Source organism: Bos mutus, chromosome 8, assembly GCF_027580195.1.
Source record: "Bos mutus isolate GX-2022 chromosome 8, NWIPB_WYAK_1.1, whole genome shotgun sequence".
Classification (NCBI taxonomy): Eukaryota; Metazoa; Chordata; class Mammalia; order Artiodactyla; family Bovidae; genus Bos; species Bos mutus.
This window is the reverse complement of record NC_091624.1, coordinates 61442167-61465510: the sequence shown is the minus strand read 5'-3', so window position 1 is coordinate 61465510 and position 23344 is coordinate 61442167. Positions and strand designations below refer to the sequence as shown.

The following is a 23344-nucleotide window of genomic DNA, read 5'->3' as shown; positions in this document are numbered from 1 at the left end:
TTTTAACCATTTTATTTATTAATCTGTTTATGCAGTCTTTGCCCAGGTATTATTACTTGTAGCATTAATCCAATTTTTTCACTGTTTTTCTCTGTGTTAATGTTTTATTGAATTGTGTTTTAAAAATGTGATAAAACATTTTTATCATTTTTATAGGTAATAACATAATCTTATATTTTCTTAATATATCTTTCTAAAGAACCTTAAAAGCATTTTGCTTAAGACCTACATGAAGTAAAAATCAGTTATGCCATTCTCTGATATAATAATTGGCTGTAGAATTTGTTTGAAAAGGAGACCTGAAGCTTTCCTAATTCACTGGTAAGAGAGTAATGAGTGATTGGACCTTGAAACCGAACAAACAAATGAGTTATGGGTTATTCATGGCCCCAAATTCTTCTTTAAAAAATTTAAAGAACTTGAAATATGTGCTGAAAATCTTTCCTTCCTCCTATTGAGGTTATGGATCACTACTAGATGGCTGTTTTAAGCTTTAATATTGATGTTTCTATGCTGGTAGCACATTTCTACTTATGCCCCCAAAATACTCATCTCTAAATAGAGATTAGAAAAATCAGAAAGGCCTTAAAAGTAACATTGTCCTCTCTGACACTGTCGCCTGTTACACCCTAACCAGTAGACTTGTTCTATTTAATGACAGAAAGCTTATAAAACCGTGAGTCTATTGTCAAAATGACAAAATGCACACTTGGTTAAATGTTCCACCTTTAAACCAATTGTTCTAATGTATTAGAGTTACTGCCTCAGTGTGTGGGTTCAGAGGAGTCTTGATATTCTGAAAATCTAATGCAGGCACTTAAAACTTGCCTTGAGCAAGTCCGTAGAGATATCCTGGCATTAATTCAAAGCGAATCCCCTAAGAATTCCACTTCCACACTAGTAGTATAAACTAAACAGGGAATTGAGCGGTTCTCTAGATCCTTAAGGCAAGTTATAAATTAAAAATTCATTAATCATTTCGATTGAGGCTGATATATAGTATTTTAAGAAGAATACTTCCAAGTTTTTTTTTGTTTGTTTAATTCCTTATGGAGAAAAATGAATAGGGGCTATAGTTCACAAAGAAGAAACCATCCTTTCTCATGAGAAAAAAAGGAGGAAGAGAAAGAATTAGGAAGTTCAGATGCAACTCCCTCTAGTACTATATATAGCTTTGAGCCTCAGCTTTCTCGCCTTGATACAGTTGGGCCACGGGTGCTCTTGGTAATAACACTGAAAGCAGCAGTTTTTAAAGATATACTCAACTTTCCCTGCTCCCAGGATGTGGGATTCTAATGAAACCACCCGTGCAATCCGTGTCTGAGACACTGTAGCCTTTGGAGCAGCCATTTGCTGAAATGTCTAGTGAGAGCTAAAATAAGCCCCTTTGGTGGAAAAAACCCGCTGAGTGGTTGAAATCAGAGATGCAGAAGGTCACTTGCTATTTTAGTAGCTGCAAGCTGGTCCTCATTTTATAATATTGCGGTTATAAACAAGAAATCGTCACCCTACTTGTCAGTATACTTACTTCTCATCAAAATAAGCAGATGTAGCCTTTTTTCTACATAGTACTAGGTAATTTAAATGACTTCTTTCCAAACTTTGCTTTACTATATGGATTAATACATAATAAAAGTTATTTTTCATGTATTTCTTTAAATATTACTTCAAAATATTGTTTTTATACTGTCTGATATGATTAACCTTTTAAATCCATTGACCTGTGTGTCTCATGTCCATCCCAACCATTTGTAAATACCTTAAGGAGGGACTTTTTTCATACTTCTTTGATTTATTCCACAGATCACAATGAAGATTGACTGGGGTTGGGGTAGGGGAGGGAAACTTTACAGTTTCAGAGAGAGAGAGACAGGTGACCCAACTAACTTCTGGAATTATTTAGATACAGTCCTTTTGGAAATAGAGGAAGGAAGTTAGTTCCAGTCCCAGTGTTCTACAATTTTTGCACACCCTATTGAGAATTACCATCAATTTTATTCCAGTTTTCCTTTCAAAAATTTACTTTCTCTCTTCTCTTTGCTCATAAGTGGATCTAAGATTACTTCTAAAGCTTCTAGGGAAGTGTAACAATTTTAACTGAGAAGGCAATGGCACCCCACTCCAGTACTCTTGCCTGGAAAATCCCCTGGATGGAGGAGCCTGGTGGGCTGCAGTCCATGGGGTCGCTGAGGGTCGGACACGACTGAGCAACTGCACTTTCACTTTTCACTTTCATGCATTGCAGAAGGAAATGGCACCCCACTCCAGTACTCTTGCCTGGAGACTCCCAGGGACAGGGGAGCCTGATGGGCTGCCGTCTGTGGGGTCGCACAGCGTCGGACACGACTGAAGTGACTTAACAGTAGCAGCAATTTTAACAGTATTTTTCATCAAAAAACTATAAAGTACATTTGCCTGCATCAGTTATTTCTTAAATCTCTTTATTGAGGTAATAATTGACATACAAAAATCTGTTCATATTTAATGCATACAATTTAATGAGTTTGGAGATAAATATACACCCATGAAACTATCACCACAATCTATGCCATAAACATATCTCTATATCTATTATTTTAAAGATTTATAGGATTATTCTTTCATTTGAAATATTGTCTTTTGTATCTTGTAAAGATACTTAACACATGAAGTTACAAATTCTATTAATTGGTTTTAAGTCTTGGGTTCTAATAAGCTTTCCTTCAAGGAAAGTGTAACAGTAAAAGTCTAAAAATAAAACAGGAATTTTATGGGGAAAAAAAAAGAGATGAGAGAGAAAGTGAGAGCAAGATTTTTTTTTAATTAGCAAATAAAAAATGAGAAGGGTGGACTTACTTATTAATTTGTAATTATATACCCGGTTTTCCCTTGCCAGTATCAATATTTACTTTTCTCCTCATCATGATTGAAAAGGAATGACCTGGGCTGAGCATATGAAATTGTTTTTCTCATTCCTTGATATCATTTTATTAACTATCAAAGCAGCCCACGTACTCTTAGTGAAATGGACAAACCTGTGTCTCACTGACATAAACCAAATCTTAACTACTGAGAAGATGGAGTTGCATTTTCAGATCCACTTAAGAAATCTCTAGCCTCATCCCTGGTCTCAGGGATAGGAGAGTATAGTCCATGGGCATCATCTCTGAAGGTGGTAGAATTTCCTATTATTCAGTCATCAGGGCCATACATCTGTGGACCCAATATCCCAGCATAGTGTGAGCCGACTCCTTCCTCAGCATGTGCGGTCTGCAACCCAAGCTGGTTAAAGGATCCGACCAAACCTGGGCTTTGAGAAGCAACTGCAATCCAAGTCAGGGAAATGGATGAAGGATGTGTGATTGCCCAGAAAGATTCCACATCCCCTGCTCTTTTACCTCAATCTCTTTGTCTGGACTTTCTCATGTGGTTGGTCCCTTGAGATCATACTGTTTACTCTTACCTTTTCTGTTTTTCCAGGCAAGGACTCTTGAAAGTTCCTTTGGCGCCCAGCAGGAACTTCGCATACTGTATTCATTGTCTCTCCCTTTGTCCCCTCTTTTTAAATCCTTCTCCCCGTTTCACAACTGCAGACTCTCAGTTCAAACAAAGCATCTCCTCTGATGGTCATGCATCTTTCTAATGGACAGAATGAGTCTTCTGGCCTTGCTCCCTAGGCACCAAGTCTAGCTTTACTGTGTGGTTTATACAGACGGCACCCACCCCCTGCTGAGCCTTGAGCGGGTCAATTTGGCTTTTGCACAGGGTCACCTTCGACTGAGCGACTTCACTTTCACTTTTCACTTTCATGCATTGGAGGAGGAAATGGCAACCCACTCCAGTGTTCTTGCCTGGAGAATCCCAGGAAAGGGCGGGGAGGAGGGAGTGGGTGGGGGGAGCTTGTGGGCTGCCGTCTCTGGGGTCACACAGAGTCGGACACAACTGAAGCGACTTAGCAGCAGCAGCAGCACCTTTGATCTGCAGACCCAAGGAAGGAAGTGGAAAAGGACTGCTCCTGCTGCTGCTGTGTCTTGGCCTTTTTTGATACAGGTCTTATGTCAGAAGGAGATCTGCCTTGTATTTCTCACCATGAGGGTGTGGGAAATAAACGCTCATGTTTACTGTTTGTCTTCAAAGCTGTCGTGAGCGCTAATGCTTTAAGATCATCAAACAAAGGGTCAGTGTTAGCTTACTAAAATCCTTTGTCAAATAAAGCAGAAAACGAGGGGATCAATGGATAGATGGATATTTTCAACATTATCTTTACTAACTAAACATTGGCTGAGTACCTACTGTAATGTTCTCTCTCTCATGTGCATGCACACACACACACACTCATACTCCACTTGCTGATCCTGTGCATCCTTCTTCAGAACTGTCCTAAATCTAGCCCCTCCACTCTGTCTCTGTCATTCTCACCTTGTTCAGAAATCCCTCACATTGCCTGTATTTTTCACAACAGCCTGGTTAATCTCACTTACTCCTTAGTGCCATCTCATCTTCTTTGCCGTGGCGAGGATAACCCTTTAAAAACAGAAGACCAACCGTGTCACTTCACTCTCCTGCCTCACAGCTTCCGCTAACTCTGAATTGCTACAAGATAAAATTCGAACTCTTTGGCCTGGCTTACTCAGCTGCTCCATCTCCAGTCACAGCGTCCATCTCTAGTCTCTTTTTTCCCTCTTTTCATCTCTTCCATGCACTCTACATTGCCAAAAATATAGACGTTTTGCTGGGAAAGAGAGCTGATTTCAAAACACCATTTGTTACCTTTGTGAAAATGGGTCTAAAGTCACTCACTCTTTCTGAACCTCACTTTTTTCCTCAGTCAAAGAGAAGTTGTTTGTAAAAGGTAAAGATTGTGAAGATGTAAAGTATAATGTCAGCAGTTATCCAGCTCAGAGCTAGTTTTCTCTCTGTGCCTTTCCATCATCCCCTCTACCTGAGGTCTGTCTCCCTCTTTATGTGACAAACTCCTGTTCAGACTCAGGTCAACAGGCATCTTCTCTATGGATGTTTTTCTGCCTTCCCCAGACTGAGTTAGACATTTTCTTCTTTGGGCTCCCACAATAACTCATGGTATTTGTTATATCAAGATATGACAAGATATTATTATAAGATCCTTTACAAAAAAAAGGGTCTTTTTTAAAACTCTGTATCTTAGCTAGGCATGTAATACTGCCTCAAAAAACACGTGTGAACATGTGAATGAATATATGAAAGCATTATGTTGGGTTCTGCAGTCCAGTTCTTGAAAAATTCACAATCTTGAAGTGTGTAAAAACATCCACTCAAATAAGCATAATGTGAGCCTGACTGGAAGTAAGGCCTGGTTGAGTGAGAAGTAAATGTAAAGGCAGTTGGCTATTCTACCTGAGGACACAAGCCATTCTTATTTGAGCTGAGTCCTAAAGCATCCACGTGGAGTTACCTTTCCATTGTGCTTAATCTGCCCATGTGTTTATTATGTTCACTTCTCTCATATCCCATAGAACCCTAAATTTTGGTGGCAGAGAGCTAGAGAATTCTTAAACTTTGGCCAGCAATTCTCAGGAAATGTTGTAAAAGAACAGATAAAAAGTTTTTCATACTGCAATTTTGAGTGCAATTGTAATTTTGCTTATAAACCCTGAAGCCTGTAAATTACTGACAAATCGTATATCTTTGAAAATGAAAACAGACTACACCGAGAAGATAAAGGTTTGAAAACTATAGAGCCATAAAAATCTTATGTTTTCATTATATACCTACTGAGGAATAGATATGTTTTTTTAAGAGTCTTAGTAATTAGACTGCCCAAGTGAAATTGAAAAATGATGAACCATGACATACCAATCTATTTTAATATGATGTATAGAATATTTCCTGCCCTGTTTTACAACATAGGAGGATGTTCAATAAAATTTTGAATATAGGATTTTTTTAAAGAAAGGATCTTTATAATATGATAAGCAATGAAAATCTAGAAATGCTCAATGCTGAATCCAATAGAGCATAACAATAATCATAAGTTAGAATTTTGTAGCCTCTTCTATATCCATCAGCTTATGGTTCTGATTGAACAACTCTAATAAATATTGAAATATCTTCCTTCAGTAGCACTGATTCCAAAATTAAATATCTCTGTTTTGTCTCCATTGTATGGTCAGATTGCTTCCCTGATGAAAAACTATATAGAATGTCCCAATAATGACAATTGTGGCTACCATTTATTCAGTGTATATAATGTGCCAGGCAATGGCTATATGAGATTTTTTATTTGGAAGGTTCATTAGAAACTTAAACTTACCTTTTTAATTCCCTACATTACTAAAACTCAATTTATTTCATGACATATAAATCAGAAGCTTAGCAAGGTAAAAAAAAAAAAAGGTACCTAAGTACTGCTTTGAGATTTCTCCTGCAGAAGAAATAAAATATAGCTACTTAGAATGACAGAAATTGCGTTTAAAATGGCACAACCTGCAACATAAGAGAAACTCCACTTCTCTATGAGCCAAGAACAGTTACTAGGAAAAAAAGTTGGTCATCTTCGTTTTACTCACATCCCACTTACAGAATTCCTAAGTACTTTGGTTTCCCGAGGGCTTCCCTGGTGGCTCAGATGATACAGAATCCACCTGCAAGGTAGGAGACTGGATTTGATTCCTGGGTCAGGAAGACCTCCTGGAGAAGGAAATGGCTATCCATTCCTGTATTCTCGCCTGGAGAATTCTGTGGACAGAGGAGCCTAGTGGGCTACAATCCATGGGGTCACAAAGAGTCAGACAGAACTGAGTGACTGACATACTTTGGTTTCTCAAGATGTCACCTTCATGTGTTCAAATAGCAGAAGGGATTATGAGGGGACCTTCCTCCAGCTCCATCCAACTTCGGGAACTCATAGCAGCTTGTTAAATAGAATTCTTGTGTCTGGTGCTATGACTCAACTTTCATACCTTGAAACTCAAAATGATCAATATTTAAGATACAATGCCATATATAACTCATTTGGACTAAATGCCCCACCAAGATTGTGTTTATTTCTACTTTTTTATGAATAAAACTATTTTCTTTTTTTTAACTTTTTCAGAGAAAAACTTTATCTTATGAAAAATTTGAAAGAATATAAAGACACTAATGACCTAACTTCAAAATTATCACCTCATGAGTCAATATTATTTCATCTCCCTCTCCTGTTATTTACAGAAGATATCTACATGGTTCCAAAGTCAAATCTACAAAATTAATACTATTGGAGAAGTCTGACTTCTATCCCTGCCCACTCCCCATTTTCTTCTCTTTGCTCTATAGAAAACTATGTTTTTAGATTATTGTTAAATCCTCCCTTATTAAAACATAAGCAAAACATTTATATTTCAACTTCTCCTTTCTGAGATAAACACTGGTGATCTAGTGATTTTCAAAATATTTTAAAGTATTTGGAGCTTAGGCCGACTGTTACAATATAGCAAATGTTACAAGACTGCTAGCAGACTTTCAGGCCAAAAAGCAAGAAACATGGTAATTTGTATCTATTTCAAAAATAAATATTTATTTGAACACTATAACTTTAAGACCCCAATTTTGTGACCAAAAAGAGGAGGAGAAGGCAGTTAATTTTTATTAAAAGCATGATATTTGGGGGGAAAAGCAATAAAGAGTTTGTCTGGAGATGTGTAAATAGATAGTAGTGTTAAAGATATGTTCATACAAGTGGAGTATCTTCAAAATGCATTCCTTCAGGAAACACATTAACAGCAGGTTTCCTTCAGCAGCTCCTGCTGTTGCTGCTACTTCAGTCGCGTCCAACTCTTCCCAACCCCGTGGACTGCAGCCTCCCAGGCTCCTCCGTCCATGGGATTTTCCAGGCAAGAGTACTGGAGTGGGGTGCCATGGCCTTCCCCGTCCTTCAGCAGAGTGGGATTTTATTCACAAACCCTCAAAGTGGTCTTCTTTCTCACAGATCGAATTGCACAGAACATCATTAAGTCCCATTTGGAGACGTGTCAGTATACCATGGAGGAGCTGCACCAGCTGGCATGGCAGACCCACACCTACGAAGAAATCAAAGCGTATCAAAGCAAGGTATTCTGGGAAACGAAAGGGTTTTCTGTGACTTCTCTGACTTTCTCAGCCTCAGCCCTATTGACATTTCAGACTGGACAATCCCTTGCTGTAAGGACTGGCCTGCACATTGTAGGATGTCAAACATCATCTTTGGTCTGTACCTACTAGATGCCAGGAGCATGCCCTCCCACGTAGCTGCGACAGCCAGAATGTGTCCAGATATTGCCAAATCTGGAGGCAAAACTGCTCTGACTGAAAACCAGTGCCCTACTCGAGTGACAGAGGAGACTGGGCCCACATTGGATATGTTAGGACATCTCTTGGTGGCTTCCTTGGTCCAGGCAAGGAACGAGAGCAGTTGAAAATCATAGCAGTAATATTTGCAAACTTACTCTAGAAAAATATTAAACAACACATTCTGAATGTTTTCTTCTTGCCCTACATGTTAAAAAATGACCAGAGGAAAAAGGGAGAACTCATCCCACGTTATTATAATTGGGATGTTGTTTTTATTATAATTATTATGATTTTGATTATTTCGTGTACATTAGAGAAGGTTTTAAGAGAAGGAATTTGTTGTTGTTGTTTTGACTCACATTATTTACAAGACTGAGATCCACAATCACAAAATCTACCAGTAAATTAACTTTTAGTAAAATTTATAAATGTGTCTATATCTAAATATATGACTATAACATACTGATTTTTCTCCAGTGGAACAATTAAATGTTACCACTTTTACATGAATAAGGAGACAAAAGCATAGGTATTATTATGGTCAATAAAAAAACAGAATTAACATACTTAGATTTCCAAAGAAAATAACCCAAGGATCAAAATACATTTCTGGATTCTGTTTTACTTAAGACAGTGATTTGATCTGATGTCTTTTCCATTGAAATTCTTTTTGTACCAAAAAGCAGTCTCCATAAGTTCTGGGAAAAGAACACAACATAGAAAAAACTTAGTGACAGTCGGATACACACTGAAAATAATTTTGTGGAAGTCTGTGAATGAAATTGCTATTACTGAGTGTAAGAGTTTGATTTTACAAAACAGACTAAGAGCTTGAGTTTGTTTAGGTGAGGAGAGGAGGAGAAAAAAACGATTAAAAAAAAATCTGTAAATATCGATCTTTATGTACTATTGCAATATTTCCATTATTTTAGCTTTAGTACTTTGATAATTGTGGTGTATCGAGGTCCAAATAAATCAAAACAACATCTTAGAAAATATCACCTCTCTTCTAAAGGGGGGTGAAAGCCCACCATTAACCCCCAAGTGACAGGTAAGCGCCAGTTAGAGCAACCTTGAGTATTTCACTGAGTCTCCAAGTTGTTCTTGGCTCCATGTCCATTCTATGTTTTCTCTCTTGAAGTCCAGGGAAGCACTGTGGCAGCAATGTGCCATCCAGATAACCCACGCCATCCAGTATGTGGTAGAGTTTGCAAAGCGAATAACAGGCTTCATGGAACTCTGTCAAAATGATCAAATCCTACTTCTTAAGTCAGGTAAGCAAGAAGATTCATTGCTGGGCGGAAGAGGGTCTATTTTAGACCAGGATGTGGTCCACCCTTAGCTGAGGTTGGTTCTAGAAAATCCTCCATCTGCTATGTAGCTCATTTTTACCACCCACACTGTCAGCCAACTCCCAAAGGAAACACTCAGTAATAAAAATGCCCTGATACTCATTCAGCTCGCCTTTGAAGTCAAATACAATTTTGCTTATTGAAAGTGGAGCTATTAATTGCGGAGGTTGAGATACCCAGCTTGACAGGCAGTGCAAGTAATTAGCGTGTCAAGGTGGCTGAATTGCTGAGCTGGCTCTAAAATGTACTACTTGTCTGCTGTTGGGGGGCTGGAATCCAGGCTAGCTGAGCTCTGCCTCTGTGGTCATTTCCAATCATTTTAATGAGGATAGCCTGCAGCAAGAATACACTGGGAAAAACTCACTCTGCTCTAATCTTTCCTCCCCCTTCTCTCACACATACTCCCTGATACATGCACAGTCACTTAGGAAGTACCTCAAGAAACTGCACGTGGTTCACTTTGCAGCTGCCATTACCCAAGCAGGAAAACTATTTACTTGTCTTTCTCGGCCCCCTTTGAAAATAAAAAATAAGAACCACTCTGGTGTTTACATAAAGGGCTACAGCAAATAATAATAATATAATTTTATATATGTAATAGTGCACATATACATGTTTAAGTTTACCTATGACATCTTTTTTTAATCTCATGTGCTCAATATGGTTTCCATCTTATAAATGAGGAAGCAAAGATTCGAAGAACTGAAGGGCTGTGTTCGATACCACCTAGCCAGTACCTGGCAAAGCTGGCTTTTGAACTTGAGTCAGATAAAATGATTATTCTAAGTTATTGCTGCTTCTTTACCAAATGATTAAAAAGGAGGTGCAAATCTTGACTCAAAGGTGAACTTGATGTATTTGTTGCTGGGTTAAAAATCACCCTAAAACTTAGTTCAAACGACAATAATAATTCATTTTGCTCCCAAAGCTGATTTGAGCAGGTCTCAGTGAGGGATGGCTTGTCTCTGCGTCCTGTGGTGTTCACCAAGGCAATGTGACTGAGGGCAGGAGGACCCCCTTTCACGTTGGCTCAAGCACAGGACTAGCAGTTTGTGCCAGTTGACAGCTCAGAGTTCAGTCAAGGCTTTGGGCTGAAGGGCCTCAGTTCCTATCCATGTGAGCCCCTCCACAGACTGCTTGGACTTTCTCACAGCATGGTTGCTGGCTTTCAAAAGTTAGCATTTCAAGAGAACAAGACAGAAGTGCATAGCATTTTTCTGATGTAGCTTCCAAAGTCTCAGAGTGTTATTTCCAACTGACTAATAAGTCAAGGCAGTGATGAAATCCACCTTGGTTTAAGGGTAGGAGACACAGAATGTAAGGGGTCAGGTAATGTGCCTTCCATATTGTAGATACTGAATAAGTGGTTCCTATTATTATTTTAGTCAGAAAAGCATTGTGTCCATTAATATTTGTGAATTCCCAATATGTAAGCCCCTATGCTAAGGTGACAGATGAGGGAAAGCAGAGAAATCAGCAGAACAAAGAAATACTACACCAGACTAAGAAAGACACCAGGGATACCTCGGGGTACCCCACATGTGTAAGCAAATCATCTGTGTGACGTTCTCATGCAAATGTGTGACTTCTGACTGTGGATGTCACTTTCCTCCCCATTGTGGGGCAAAAGCCCCATGCAGTCATTCCTCAGAATGTCAGTAAGTATTCAGAGGGACAAGCGGAAGTAGTGAACTAATTCAGTTAATAAAGATTTATTAAGCATGTACTATGTGCCAGGGACTTTTCTAGGTCCTGGAGATATAACAATGAATAAAATAGGCCACAATTGCCTATGGCTACAGACAAGGGCCCTTGCCACTATTGAACTAACAGCAAATTCAGAAATGTTAGGCCCATCAAGGCTGAACAAACTACTTCTTGATGGGCTTTCAATAAACCTTTGATCTGTGAATGTTGATTATAACTCCCTGGAGTGGATAGTGCTCAGTATTTTGCCAAAACTTGTTTGACCTCTTTAAGAAACCCTTGTGTCAAAGACATGAATACATAAACGGCACCCTCAGGAAACATCCTGAAGGTGTCCTTAGGTCATCATATGCAGAAATATAAACAGACCGTGTTAAAAACTGAAGTAGTGTGAAAGTTTTCCCAATACCAAACTTCTACAAAAAGTTAACAGACGGCAGTTGCCTGCCACAAAGCTTCTTTCTGGGCCACTTATCATCACCTGTGAATTTGAAGCTAACTTTAATATTAGTCAAAAATGGTGGGGGAGGGCAGAATGCATGCTTCCAAAGAAAACATTGTTGCCCTCCATTTTAGTCACCTTTAAAGTATGTTTTATCTTTCATTCCTCACATAGGCATCAAGAGCTTTATTTGTAACATGGTTCTTTTTTACTTGGGAAGGAATCTTGAGATGTTTCTGAATGTGTATGTCTATGAGTCTGTGTGTATTTTAAAGTTTTTTGATGTCTCTTGAGCTACATGCAGTAGTAAGGTCTTTATTATTGTATTATATAATACATATATATTATGTATATATACATAACTTTTTTTCTCATAGGTTGCTTGGAAGTGGTTTTAGTGAGAATGTGTCGTGCCTTCAACCCATTAAACAACACTGTTCTGTTTGAAGGAAAATATGGAGGAATGCAGATGTTCAAGGCCTTAGGTGAGTTCACCTTTGGTGATGACACAGTTTTATTACTACCATCAGTTTCTGCACTTAGATAATAACTGGTAAAAGAAATGTCCTGATTCTCTAATGAGAACTAGTAACTCATTCTTTGATAAGGGTTGTACTAGGTGAGCCTCCAATGTTTCATCTAACTCCTCTGATTTTACAACTGTGCCTCCAAATATCAAAAGAAGGAAGGGAACATGGACTCTCTTGATACCAGCCATGCTTCATTCAGAAGTCAATGAAAACTGACTCTAAAGAACTGGGATGCATTCTAAGCACTCTATAGGATCAGGCTTTCTTTTCCTTTCTAGCTTACTGCTTCACAAAGTATAACATATAGACCACTGGGGGTCCATGGGTGACCTCTTAGTTTCTTATGCAAGTTTATAATCATGAACTAAGGTGTTTAAAGGAGAAAGTCTTTCACTTGTTTTGCACCCAGAGTCACGGGTTCTCCCTGTTAATTCATGAAGTTCTGAAAGCACAAACAGCATGGGTGCCAACTAGCCCTAAATGATCCCCAGACCATTCTAGTGGGAGGGCAGGATAGAGTCAGTCTCTGGAAGTGTGTCATTCACTTCCAGCCATCAGTGTATGGGGTGGATAAGAATGTTAGCAAAGATGGACGGATGCCAGGAAAGGTTTTAACTATTGGCAGTGTCATTTGTTCCATATCCTGCCCACAGACATCAAAGAAGGCCACTTCCCTTTCACCTTTTGTGCTGTTAGCTGATATGGTAGCCAACAGCAAGTCCACCAGGGCCGGCAGTGTTTCCCTCCTGTAGCTGATACACATCCATGTCATCTCCAAAGCTAGATTTTCAAGAAAGGAGGAAAAACATTGGCAAGCAACTTGGGTATATTTCCAGCTTCATAAAATAAACATTTACCAAGGATCAGTGTAGGGATGAAGCATTGTTTTGTGAGGATCCACAACGGCTAAGCACCTGACCTGCGAGTCATTCATTAGAAGGTAAAAAGGAATGAATGTTTGCTCCTCAATCAAATTTGCAGGAAATTACAGGCACTTTATTGACAGGCACTTTATCTCCATTCTCTTAGTTTGAGGCCCATGGACATCCTACATCGCCAGTGACATCCTATAAGTGCCACTAAAAATGACAGCCCTTGGCCCGTTATACATAATATTTTAGGTTTTCTGTGAATGCTATCTCCGTACTAAAGGATCCTCAAATCACTAATTTAAAATTTTTCAGTTGGAACTAATTTCAAATTTACAAGATTAAAGTGGGATTATATAGTCCCAGTTGGATATTACAATGGGTGTATACTGTTTCTATCTGCCCTTCATTGGTAATTTTTACTTTCATTACCTGGTCAAGACAGTGCCCACTTTTCTCACTCACAATGATCACTAAATCACTTCTCAGGTTTTCCTGATGGTTCAGCAGGTGAAGAATCCACCAGCAATGCAGGAGACACAGGAGATGTGGGTTTGATCCCTGGGTTGGGAAGATTCCCTGGAGAAGGGAATGGCTACCCACTTCAGTATTTTTGCCTGGAGAATCCCATGGACAGAGGAGCCTGGTCATAGGGCCCCAAAGAGTCAGACACAACTGAATGACTAAGCACACAGCAGAGTACAAATTATTTCTTCTGGTCAGCAACTTGGAAATATTTTTCTTTTGTGCTTATTACACAAGACCTTAAACAATTTCTTGATTATGGGACTTTTTCTTACTGTTATACCATTCTATTCAAATATTTTCACTTGATTTGCCTTCTTTTCTAGGTTCTGATGACTTAGTGAATGAAGCATTTGACTTTGCAAAGAATTTGTGTTCCTTGCAGCTGACTGAGGAAGAGATTGCTTTGTTCTCCTCTGCTGTTCTGATATCTCCAGGTAAAAAAAAAAAAAAAAAAAAAAAACCTGTTTTGCTATCTTTAACATGAATTGCACCTACCCAAGCCAAGGTTCGCTGGTGAAACTTTCAAAGAACTATATTTTCTTTAGCAAGCTTGTGCTATTTTTGGACAATTCAAAGAAAAGTACCCTCATGTTAATTTGAATGATCCATTTTGTCTCAAATGCAAGAATAGGGTGTGTGGTAAGGTTGACTCCAGATTCAGAAAAGCATCATCATTTCTTAAAGGATAAATGAAGACAAATAGTGGCCTGAGTTATAACTAAGATCTATTTTGATTTTAAGAATAAAGGACACATAAAAAATGTCCAATAAGGTGAGACTTAGAAATATACTTGAATGAACAAGCCAACATAGGCATTAAAAAAAGTAAAACACATACTTTCTTTTCTTTAAATATCTGTTTCACTTGCCTCTCTATCCAAATTATTGTTAGCGTTCTTACTTCAGGCAAATGCTGGCACCACTTTGTTGTTGTTTAAAGCAATATTAGAAGCTTTAAAAGGAGGTAAGGACAGCAGAGGAAAAAATGGCTCCTACTAAAGACTGGAAAAGGAAGAACCTCTGATGTGGTGGTAGACACCCTAGAACAGGTTCTATCATCAGGTATCTGGGTGACCTTAAACACTTCACCCCTCAGAATCTCAGTTTCCTCACCTGCAAAGAGGGTTGAGTTTCATAATAATAAAGACACAGTCTAGCTCTGAAATGCAATAAACAGCGGAAAGCTTTCAAAGCAGGTTAAGGTGTGACATTTATAGATCAAATGGCACTATAGTCATTGAAATTCTTTTTAAAAGCATGTGCCAGTTTGAAACTGTATAGAATCCTCATAAATGCATGGTTCCTTCCTCAACCAGAATGAAAAGTCAGAGCTGCTCATTCAGTCATCTGTTGGGTTAGATTTGAGGTCAAGGAATAGCAGTGTCATTAACATTTCTCTGTAGAAAGAAAGACACATTCCTGGTCATTTTTATGGTCAAGAGACTCATTCCTTCTATAAACCATTTATCTCTACAGACTTGCTCTTTTCTCTTTTCTTACACTTAGCACATTTTTCAGTGAGGCTGGAAGAAATTAATCTTCCTGGTGATGAGACTTGTTGACATACCACTCTAGCTATGTGTACCCATAATACAGCCTTTACACTTTGTATCTGGTAGACTTTATTTACTTATTTTTTAATTTTTTAATGATTTAAAAAATTTGATTCTGTCTTTTTATTACTTTATCAAAAATGGAAGTTAGTTATCAATTGGTATCTTATTACTAACAGTTTCTCTTGTGGCTCTAAAATAAAGTTGTTCCTCCAAGCTTTTCCCTTTTTTTTTTTTAAACCCTAGAAGGTTTTCCAGAATTGGCAGCACAAAGACAAACGGAAGAAGTGACAAGAAAGATCTATTTCTGGCAGCAACCAAATGCCAAATAATTTTCCTCCTGCCATTTTCTCATTGCATTTGCTTCTTCCTATCAATTACAGTTCAGTTGACTAAGCCTGCAAGTCTGTGATGAGGCAGGTGGTTTCACTCTGATTCCTGCTTCCTCAAAGGAAGCAATACAAAATTCACTGTCCTCTTAGGAATGTGTGTGGCAAATCAGTAAATTCCTAGCAGCAAATATTTAAGACACAATATATCAAATTTAAACAATCCATGAAGATAATTGCCCCATTTGAAAGGCAAACATGCTTCTTATGAGTGAAAAATCAGCTGAACTATGAGCCTTTTTCTAGGAAGAACATGCTAAAGCCATCAAATTCCAGAGTATGGAAGCGACGCATGAGGTTTAGCTTATTCTACCTGGTGGGGAATGTTCCAGCCCTGGTCACAGACCCACACTCAGAGGCTTTTAGAAGCAACTCCAAGATACCATGTTTGCCACCTTGGCATAGTGTCATATTCAGAGGGGAAAGACAGTATTCCAGCCTGCGGAGGCTCCATCTCATGCCAGACCCACCCTTCCGCCCAGGTTCTTGCCATAATAGTTACTGTCTATTCAGCTCCGGATGGTTTAGGGAAGGGAGAAGCAGGGAAACTTAATGTATTCTGATTGACAATGGTCACTAAAGGTTTTTGTGCTCACTTACGTAAGGGTTTGCTTAACTGTTGGCTAGACTTGTCCTGGCCCTGTCTAGGATTACAGAATTGAGTTTCTCACCTGACCTGAACTGTGTTCAGAAGGATCATGTGAAGTTCTTTTCCATGAGTATTTGTTCAGCATTTGGACACTCCAGGTGTCTCTTCACTGAAGTTTCAACCTAAGGCATTGATGCCGGACAGAATTTTGTCACCACGGTATAAAGCATCTAGGAAGAAAGAAGAACGAAATGAAACAACAAAGAGAGGGAGGGAGGAAAGAAAAAAGAAAGTAGGAAAGGCTAAAGGAAAGGAGGGATTATCCCAGCCATCATTTAAATATTCAATATAGAAAAAGAGGACACGGGATTAATTGTTATGTTGATTCATTTTGATAGTGTATAAATTATAACAGCTTATATAAAAGAAGAGAGATCCTGAATACCAAAAATGCCCCTTTACAATAGATTTTCTTCACTTCTATAATTTATTTCTTCACAAATCATTGACTTACACTTTGAAAGAAAATCTAAGCATATGTCCAGAGAATGAGTTAGAGATGTAAACTGTCACAGACAGTAAGACACATGCAGGGTCTTTGAATCACTGTGTCCTTACCTCCACCCCGATTTCCTGTCAGTGTTTTGTACATTACTGTCCTCATGGCGTTGCTTATAAACTATTTGTTTTAGAAAAATAATTACGTGTCTTCAGAAGCAATTTAGACTAATTTGAATTAGGTCTAAATCTCAGCACTTACATAGGTAGGTGAAATACAACGAAGCTTACCTTCTGTCCCCTTCCTACCCACCCTTTTCCTTTCTTAGACCGAGCCTGGCTGATAGAACCAAGGAAGGTCCAGAAGCTTCAGGAAAAAATTTATTTTGCACTTCAACATGTGATTCAGAAGAATCACCTGGATGATGAGACCTTGGCAAAGGTAGGTCCTCGAAGCACAGACCCCCTGTCACTGACAGAGCCCAGTGAGCAGGGGAGGGCTAGTCACATAAGGCAAGGGACATTTCTCATCAGCAACAAGGTCTGAAGGTTACCAAAGGTGGCATAAACTTCAAGTGTGCATTTTAAAAGGGACACTGCTGCTGCTAAGTCGCTTCAGTTGTGTCTGACTCTGTGCGACCCCAGAGACGGCAGCCCACCAGGCTCCCCTGTCCCCAGGATTCTCCAGGCAAGAACACTGGAGTGGGTTGCCATTTCCTTCTCCAATGCATGAAAGTGAAAAGTGAAAGTGAAGTTGCTCAGTCGTGTCCAACTCTTAGCGACCCCATGGACTGCAGCCTACCAGGCTCCTCAGTCCATGGGATTTTCCAGGCAATAGTACCAGAGAAAAGGGACACTAGGAAACTATAATAAGCTGAGAACACAATAACTTCTTAGTCAAGGATGATACTGATGGGTCTGAACTCCAGATAGAGGAAGACACATTATAGGAACTGAGGGTGCTTATCTGAAGAACAAAAGCAAGGAAACAAGTCTTCAAAAATCACATGTGAAGAAAGAGGAGACTTTGCGCCACTTGGGAGTCTGGTCTGGACAGAAGAATGGTTAGATTTTTATTCAAAATAAGGAAGAACTATAAAAGGATGAGAACTGCTGAACAGAGAGTAGACCACTGAGTGGAGTGAGGTCCCTGTCTATGGTCAGATTCTTAGAGATTCTGCCTTGTTTCCTTTCAGATATGTTGTTAATGGCAGTCCTACCCAGAGTAGAAGATTAGACTGATGCCTTGTAAATTTTCCTTCAACTCTAATCTCCTCACCTCTAATCTGGGATTCTTTCAAAATGAAGTATCTCAAGGGCAGACTGCATGCACAGCGCTTTGCATTTCATTCACAATTCAACTTAATTAAAAATAGTGATCCTTTAGAAGAATTCTGGAAAAAGTTATGTACCAACATAAAATGATCATAAGAGGAATAAGGAGTTTTCTAATGATACCTAGCATTATTTTAGATCCTAAAGTATCTTAAATTTCTTAAGAATTGGAGTTTTTTTTAGAGGTTAAGCAACGAAGAAGTGGAGCTTATCCTCAGTTACAGATGACAGTTATCCGACTCTATATTTTTATCATTAAAACTCTCCCACTCTGCTCTTGAAGTTCTTTATTTTAAAGGGTGGAGAGGGAAGGGGGACTCTGCTAGGAATACTATCAGATTTTACTTTGCACATACAGAGTACTACAATAAAAAACCTCCATGAGTTAAGTATGCTGCTTCATTATAGTAACATTTTGCTAAAATTAACACATCACTAGGAAGAACATTTCTACACCGTAGAGTGATAGTCTCTTTGATGTAACTTGTCACTTATCACGTGGGCAAGGACAAATCCTATGCTCTTCATACCTCAATTTTCTCCCAGATAAGAGCAAAACTTCAACATGCTTTCAGATATACTAGGCAGAAATGGTGATACTGTGGGTATATGCATCTGCCTTTCTGTTGCTGTGCAGCATGTATGCATAAATGCATCTGGTTAGTTAATGTTGGCAGGAAGAATGTTTCTTGCATTTGGATCCCCCAAAGACTTTATTCCCCATATTTACCACCCTAAAATCCAGAGTTAGACAAAAACTATTCCACTTCAGGGGATCATCTTCTTATCAGAAAACCATGGTTCTTTCGTCTGTAAAATGAAGATTATAATTTCTTACTCCTATACAGAAGTATAGGTTCAAATGAGATACATACACTGCATAAATTCTAACACACTGCGACATGGTGATTATTACTTCCCCAAGACAGTAACCCTTGTGCTTATACCATTTGCTACTACTTGGTTGGTATCCTGATGGTGATCTGAGGTATTTGCGGGTAGGAAGAAGACAGAAATTGAAGATGAAAAATATGTAATAGCAAAAAAAAAAAAATTAAAACACCAAGTAAAGTCAGCTTAACTCTCCTTTTCCCATCTTTAGTGGGAAAAGTATACAATTATTTTATTTCTTAAGAATAATTAACATATAACATTATATTAGGCTTAGGTATATAACATAATGATTCAATATTTGTATATGCTGTGAAGGGTCACGTCCGACTTACAAAGACTCGGACATGACTGAGCAACTGAACTGAACTGATATGTTGTGAAGCGAACACCACAGTAAGTCTAGTTAAATCCATTCAGTTCTTTGCTTATGGAAAGAGAATGTTGTAAATCTGGGAATCAGAAAAAGTGTTAGAAAGGATAATTTCTTATATAAAATTCACTGGAGTCAAATGACAAAGCATTGCTTCCACTAGTCATGTGTGGATATTGAGTTTCTGTGTGGCCCTTTCGCTGTAACGGTCATCATTTGATAGGAAGTTATGTGAACCAGGGGCTTCCCTGGTGGCTCAGAGGGTAAAGAGTCTGCCTGAAATGCAGGAAACCCAGGTTCATTCCCTGGATCAGGAAGATTCCCTGGAGAAGGGAATGGCTACCCACTCCAGTATTCCTGCCTGGAGAATTCCATGGACAGGGAAGCCTGCTGGGCTACAGTCCCTGGGGTCGCAAAGAGTCGAACATGACTGAGCGACTAACACTATGTGAACTAATGTGGAGGGACCATGAAATGGAATGAGAATTGGGTTCTCATTTCTCCCTGCTCTGGACCGTGTGGTTTTGCATAAGTCACTCCATTTGTCTAAGTCTCAGGTTCAAGTGTGTTGGGGAAAGGGAAGGGACAGGCAAGTCTCTTGAGTTCCTGACTGCCTTCATACTCTAAGGACAATGGCGCCATTGACATATAGGGACACCCACTCATCAAACCCATGCTCTCCAAAAGAAATAAACAGCTTTATTTAAATCCAAGGAAAACTATTCCGCCATACCACAGATACTTTTCCTATTTTCAGAAATTTATTCTTTCACCTTCATAGCCATGGAGCTCTTCTGCCTCCATGACACCCCTAAAAGAGTGACCCCTCTGGGCAATCGGGTACACAGTATGAAGCTTATCTCCAGAAAAATGTGCACATATGCAACTGCTATATTCAAGTCCAGGGGTTTGGGTTATAGTCTCAGTAAGTGGGGTGGATCTGCCTCTGTGCAAATGACAAAGACTGTTAATAGCCAGCCAGTTTGACTCTGAACAGGTGTAGCCGGCTTCAAGTGAGGTGCAGGGTTCAGACATAATCATTAGATTTCATCTTGAAAAAACTGTCTCCAAAACACTTTCTGCATGCCCAGTTCCTGAAATTAAAGTTCAAGTAGCAATGCCTTATACTTTTGACCAAACTTGGACCTGGAGAGGATTTTTAAATCAGGAATTTTAATCCATTAACTAAAAGTTCTCAACCCCTGTGTATTAATCAGTTTATTTATTTTTTGGTTTGTTTGGGGTAAAAATAAATAATCTAGTTTCTTCTTTTCATGATCATAATGATAATATGTACCATATATATAATGAACCATCAGACTAGCTTAGTTATTCTGCACAAGTGACTTGACCTCTGTGTCTCGGTTTTCTTATTTGTAAAATGTGATTAAAGATAGTATTGATGTCATACGGTTATTTTGAGGACTGAATGAGATCAAATATAAGCATGGTACATGATTCATAACCAACATGTAAGTGCTGTTGTTGTAGCTGCTGTGGACAGAAGAAACTTTGTTTCTGTAGGGAAATGTTTATCCAAGAAATGGGTATATTTGAACTAATAGCTGATGAATGCTGTTTCAAAGGATGGAAGTTAGAGGTTTAGGGAGGTGAAGTATGGCATTCCAAGTGATGGGGGCAATGCTATATGTATAAGAAAATATACACTGTATGCAGACCCTGAATAATAGTTAGATTTGGCTGGATCCCGGATTGGAGAAATGAGGAAATGAGATAACACTGGTCATTCTCACTAAAGCTCACAAAAGAAATACATATATATTGGAGAAGGACATGTCAACCCACTCCAGTATTCTTGTCTGGAAAATCCCATAAACAGAGGAGCCTGGCAGGCTACAGTCCATGGGGTCACAAAGAGTCAGATACCACTGAGCAACTAAACATGTATATACATATATGGGCTTCTCTGGTGGCTCAGACAGTAAAGAATCTGACTGCTGGTTCAGGAAGATCCCCTAGAGAGAGGAATAGCTACCCACTCCAGTATTCTTGCTTGGAGAATTCTATGGACAGAGAAGCCTGGAGAGCCACAGTCCATGGGTCACAAAGAGTTGGACATGACTGAGTGACTATCACTTACTATGTATATATATGTATATGTATGTATATATGTATATGCATATATACACATATATTTTTAAGCCCCATATGACTAGGGGAGGCAGCCCATCTGTTCTCTGGGCTTCACTTTTTTTTTTGTCTCCTAAATAAGGAGGTTGGACTGGATGGTCGTTAAGGTCCCTTCAGTATAACATTCTTTGACTCTAGAAGAGAAAAACAAAGGTTGCTTCTAACATCTTCTTTTGCCTCCCAGTATTCAGTCCTGTGCAGTAGTTTCAAGGACTCTTTAGATGTTCTGCCACTACAATAAGTGAATAAATAGATTTCTCCAGGTCTTGCAGATTCAAATGAGTACTCTATGCACTACACTACTGAATTTAAGGTGATATTCTAGTCCCAAAGCATACACTGTTTATAAACCCCACATCCAGGGGTCAGCATTCCTATCAGGCTTTCTCTTTCTGGCAGAACAACAAAACTGCCATCAACACAGAGAGGGGAATTTTTCTAATGTAGCAGCAGCAAGTTTCTAAATAAAAGCTTATATGAGGGAAGGTTTACACAGCCCTACTTTACAGTGTTAATAATTGAGATTTTTATCTGAAAGAAATCACTCCTAGTCACTCTCACTTTAGTAAGCACTATTAGGATACAGATTTAGGAAAAAAAAAAGCTGTGCTGACTCATAGATAGGGTCTATGGAGCAAGCAGACACTGATGGAAAGATCATTGAAAACTGCCAAGGGTCATTTACAATGAGTTTCATTGCTGTCTCAGTAAGATCAAGAGAGACTATGTCATGATTAATAATGGGATGTTTACTCCTGAAGCCTGCTTATTCTTTGTGGAGAACACTAGATGTCACATTAGAATTCCTAGCAGGTGGGCCTGGGATTCATCAGTTTAATCTTGAACAGCACAGTCTGTCCAGTCACCGCTTGAGTCCCTGCTCAGATGATGTGGCCTCATGGTCTGAACCTCCCCATTCTCCTTCATATTTAGTTACTACTGCTGCTAAGTCGCTTCCGTCATGTCCGACTCTGTGCAACCCCATAGACGGCAGCCCACCAGGCTCCCCCGTCCCTGGGATTCTCCAGGCAAGAACACTGGAGTGGGTTGCCATTGCCTTCTCCAGTGCATGAAAGTGACTAGGCTCCTTCATCCATGAGATTTTCCAGGCAAGAATACTGGAGTGGGGTGCCATTGCCTTCTCCGCATATTTAGTTAGGAATTTGTTTTATATTTAATTTTTTTGTACTTTATTAAACTACAACATACGTGCGGAAAGTTCTTAACTCATCAGTGTTTAGCTCAATGAATCATCACGCAGTTAACATACCAGTGTAACCGCTGCCCAGGTTAAGACCAGGCACCCCAGAAGCCCTGCTCAGCTTTCCCCAAGTGGGATATACCCTGTAAAATAATGTAAGAAGAGGCAAGATTACAGAAAACAGTTCAACAGATCATCCAAGATTTCTAATTCCAAATCAATTCTCAAGAAACAGCTTTCTTAGGGAATAGTTTTCTACTTCAACCTACATGTATAATGAGTGTGTATTGTGTGCCAGATGCAGGGGAGGGAGCAAAAAATAATACACAGTCTTGGCCCGTGAGTGCTTTCCTTGAGGAGTCCCTGAGAGAGATCAGATTATTTCAACTCATGTTAGTCATTTATAGTTTGCTGGCATACACCATAGGTCCCACACCCAGAAATTTTAGGGATTGTCTGTCAGACTAATAGTCTATAAGAAGGAGAGAGGTGGTCTTTGTTTGTTTTTTGGCTATTCCACAAGACATTCAGTATCTTAGTTCCCTGACCAAGGATGGAACCTGTGCCCCCTGCCAGGGAAGCTCTGAGCCTTAAACCACTGGACCACCCGGGAAGTTCCAGAAGAGAGGTTTTGATGTTACTCCTCACTCATGAAGTTGCAAGTTGATGTA

General features: G+C 39.2%; 1 protein-coding gene across 1 annotated transcript in view; it reads left to right on the top strand.

The window, feature by feature from the left end:
- The window catches only part of RORB (RAR related orphan receptor B), a 210976-nt gene that overhangs the window by 175833 nt on the left and 11799 nt on the right, over nt 1-23344 (top strand). Inside the window, exons 5-9 of the mRNA XM_005887847.3 lie at nt 7925-8046; nt 9407-9539; nt 12144-12251; nt 14017-14127; nt 17052-17164. Coding sequence (XP_005887909.3) covers nt 7925-8046; nt 9407-9539; nt 12144-12251; nt 14017-14127; nt 17052-17164 — 587 coding nt within the window. The remainder of the gene's footprint in view (nt 1-7924; nt 8047-9406; nt 9540-12143; nt 12252-14016; nt 14128-17051; nt 17165-23344) is intronic.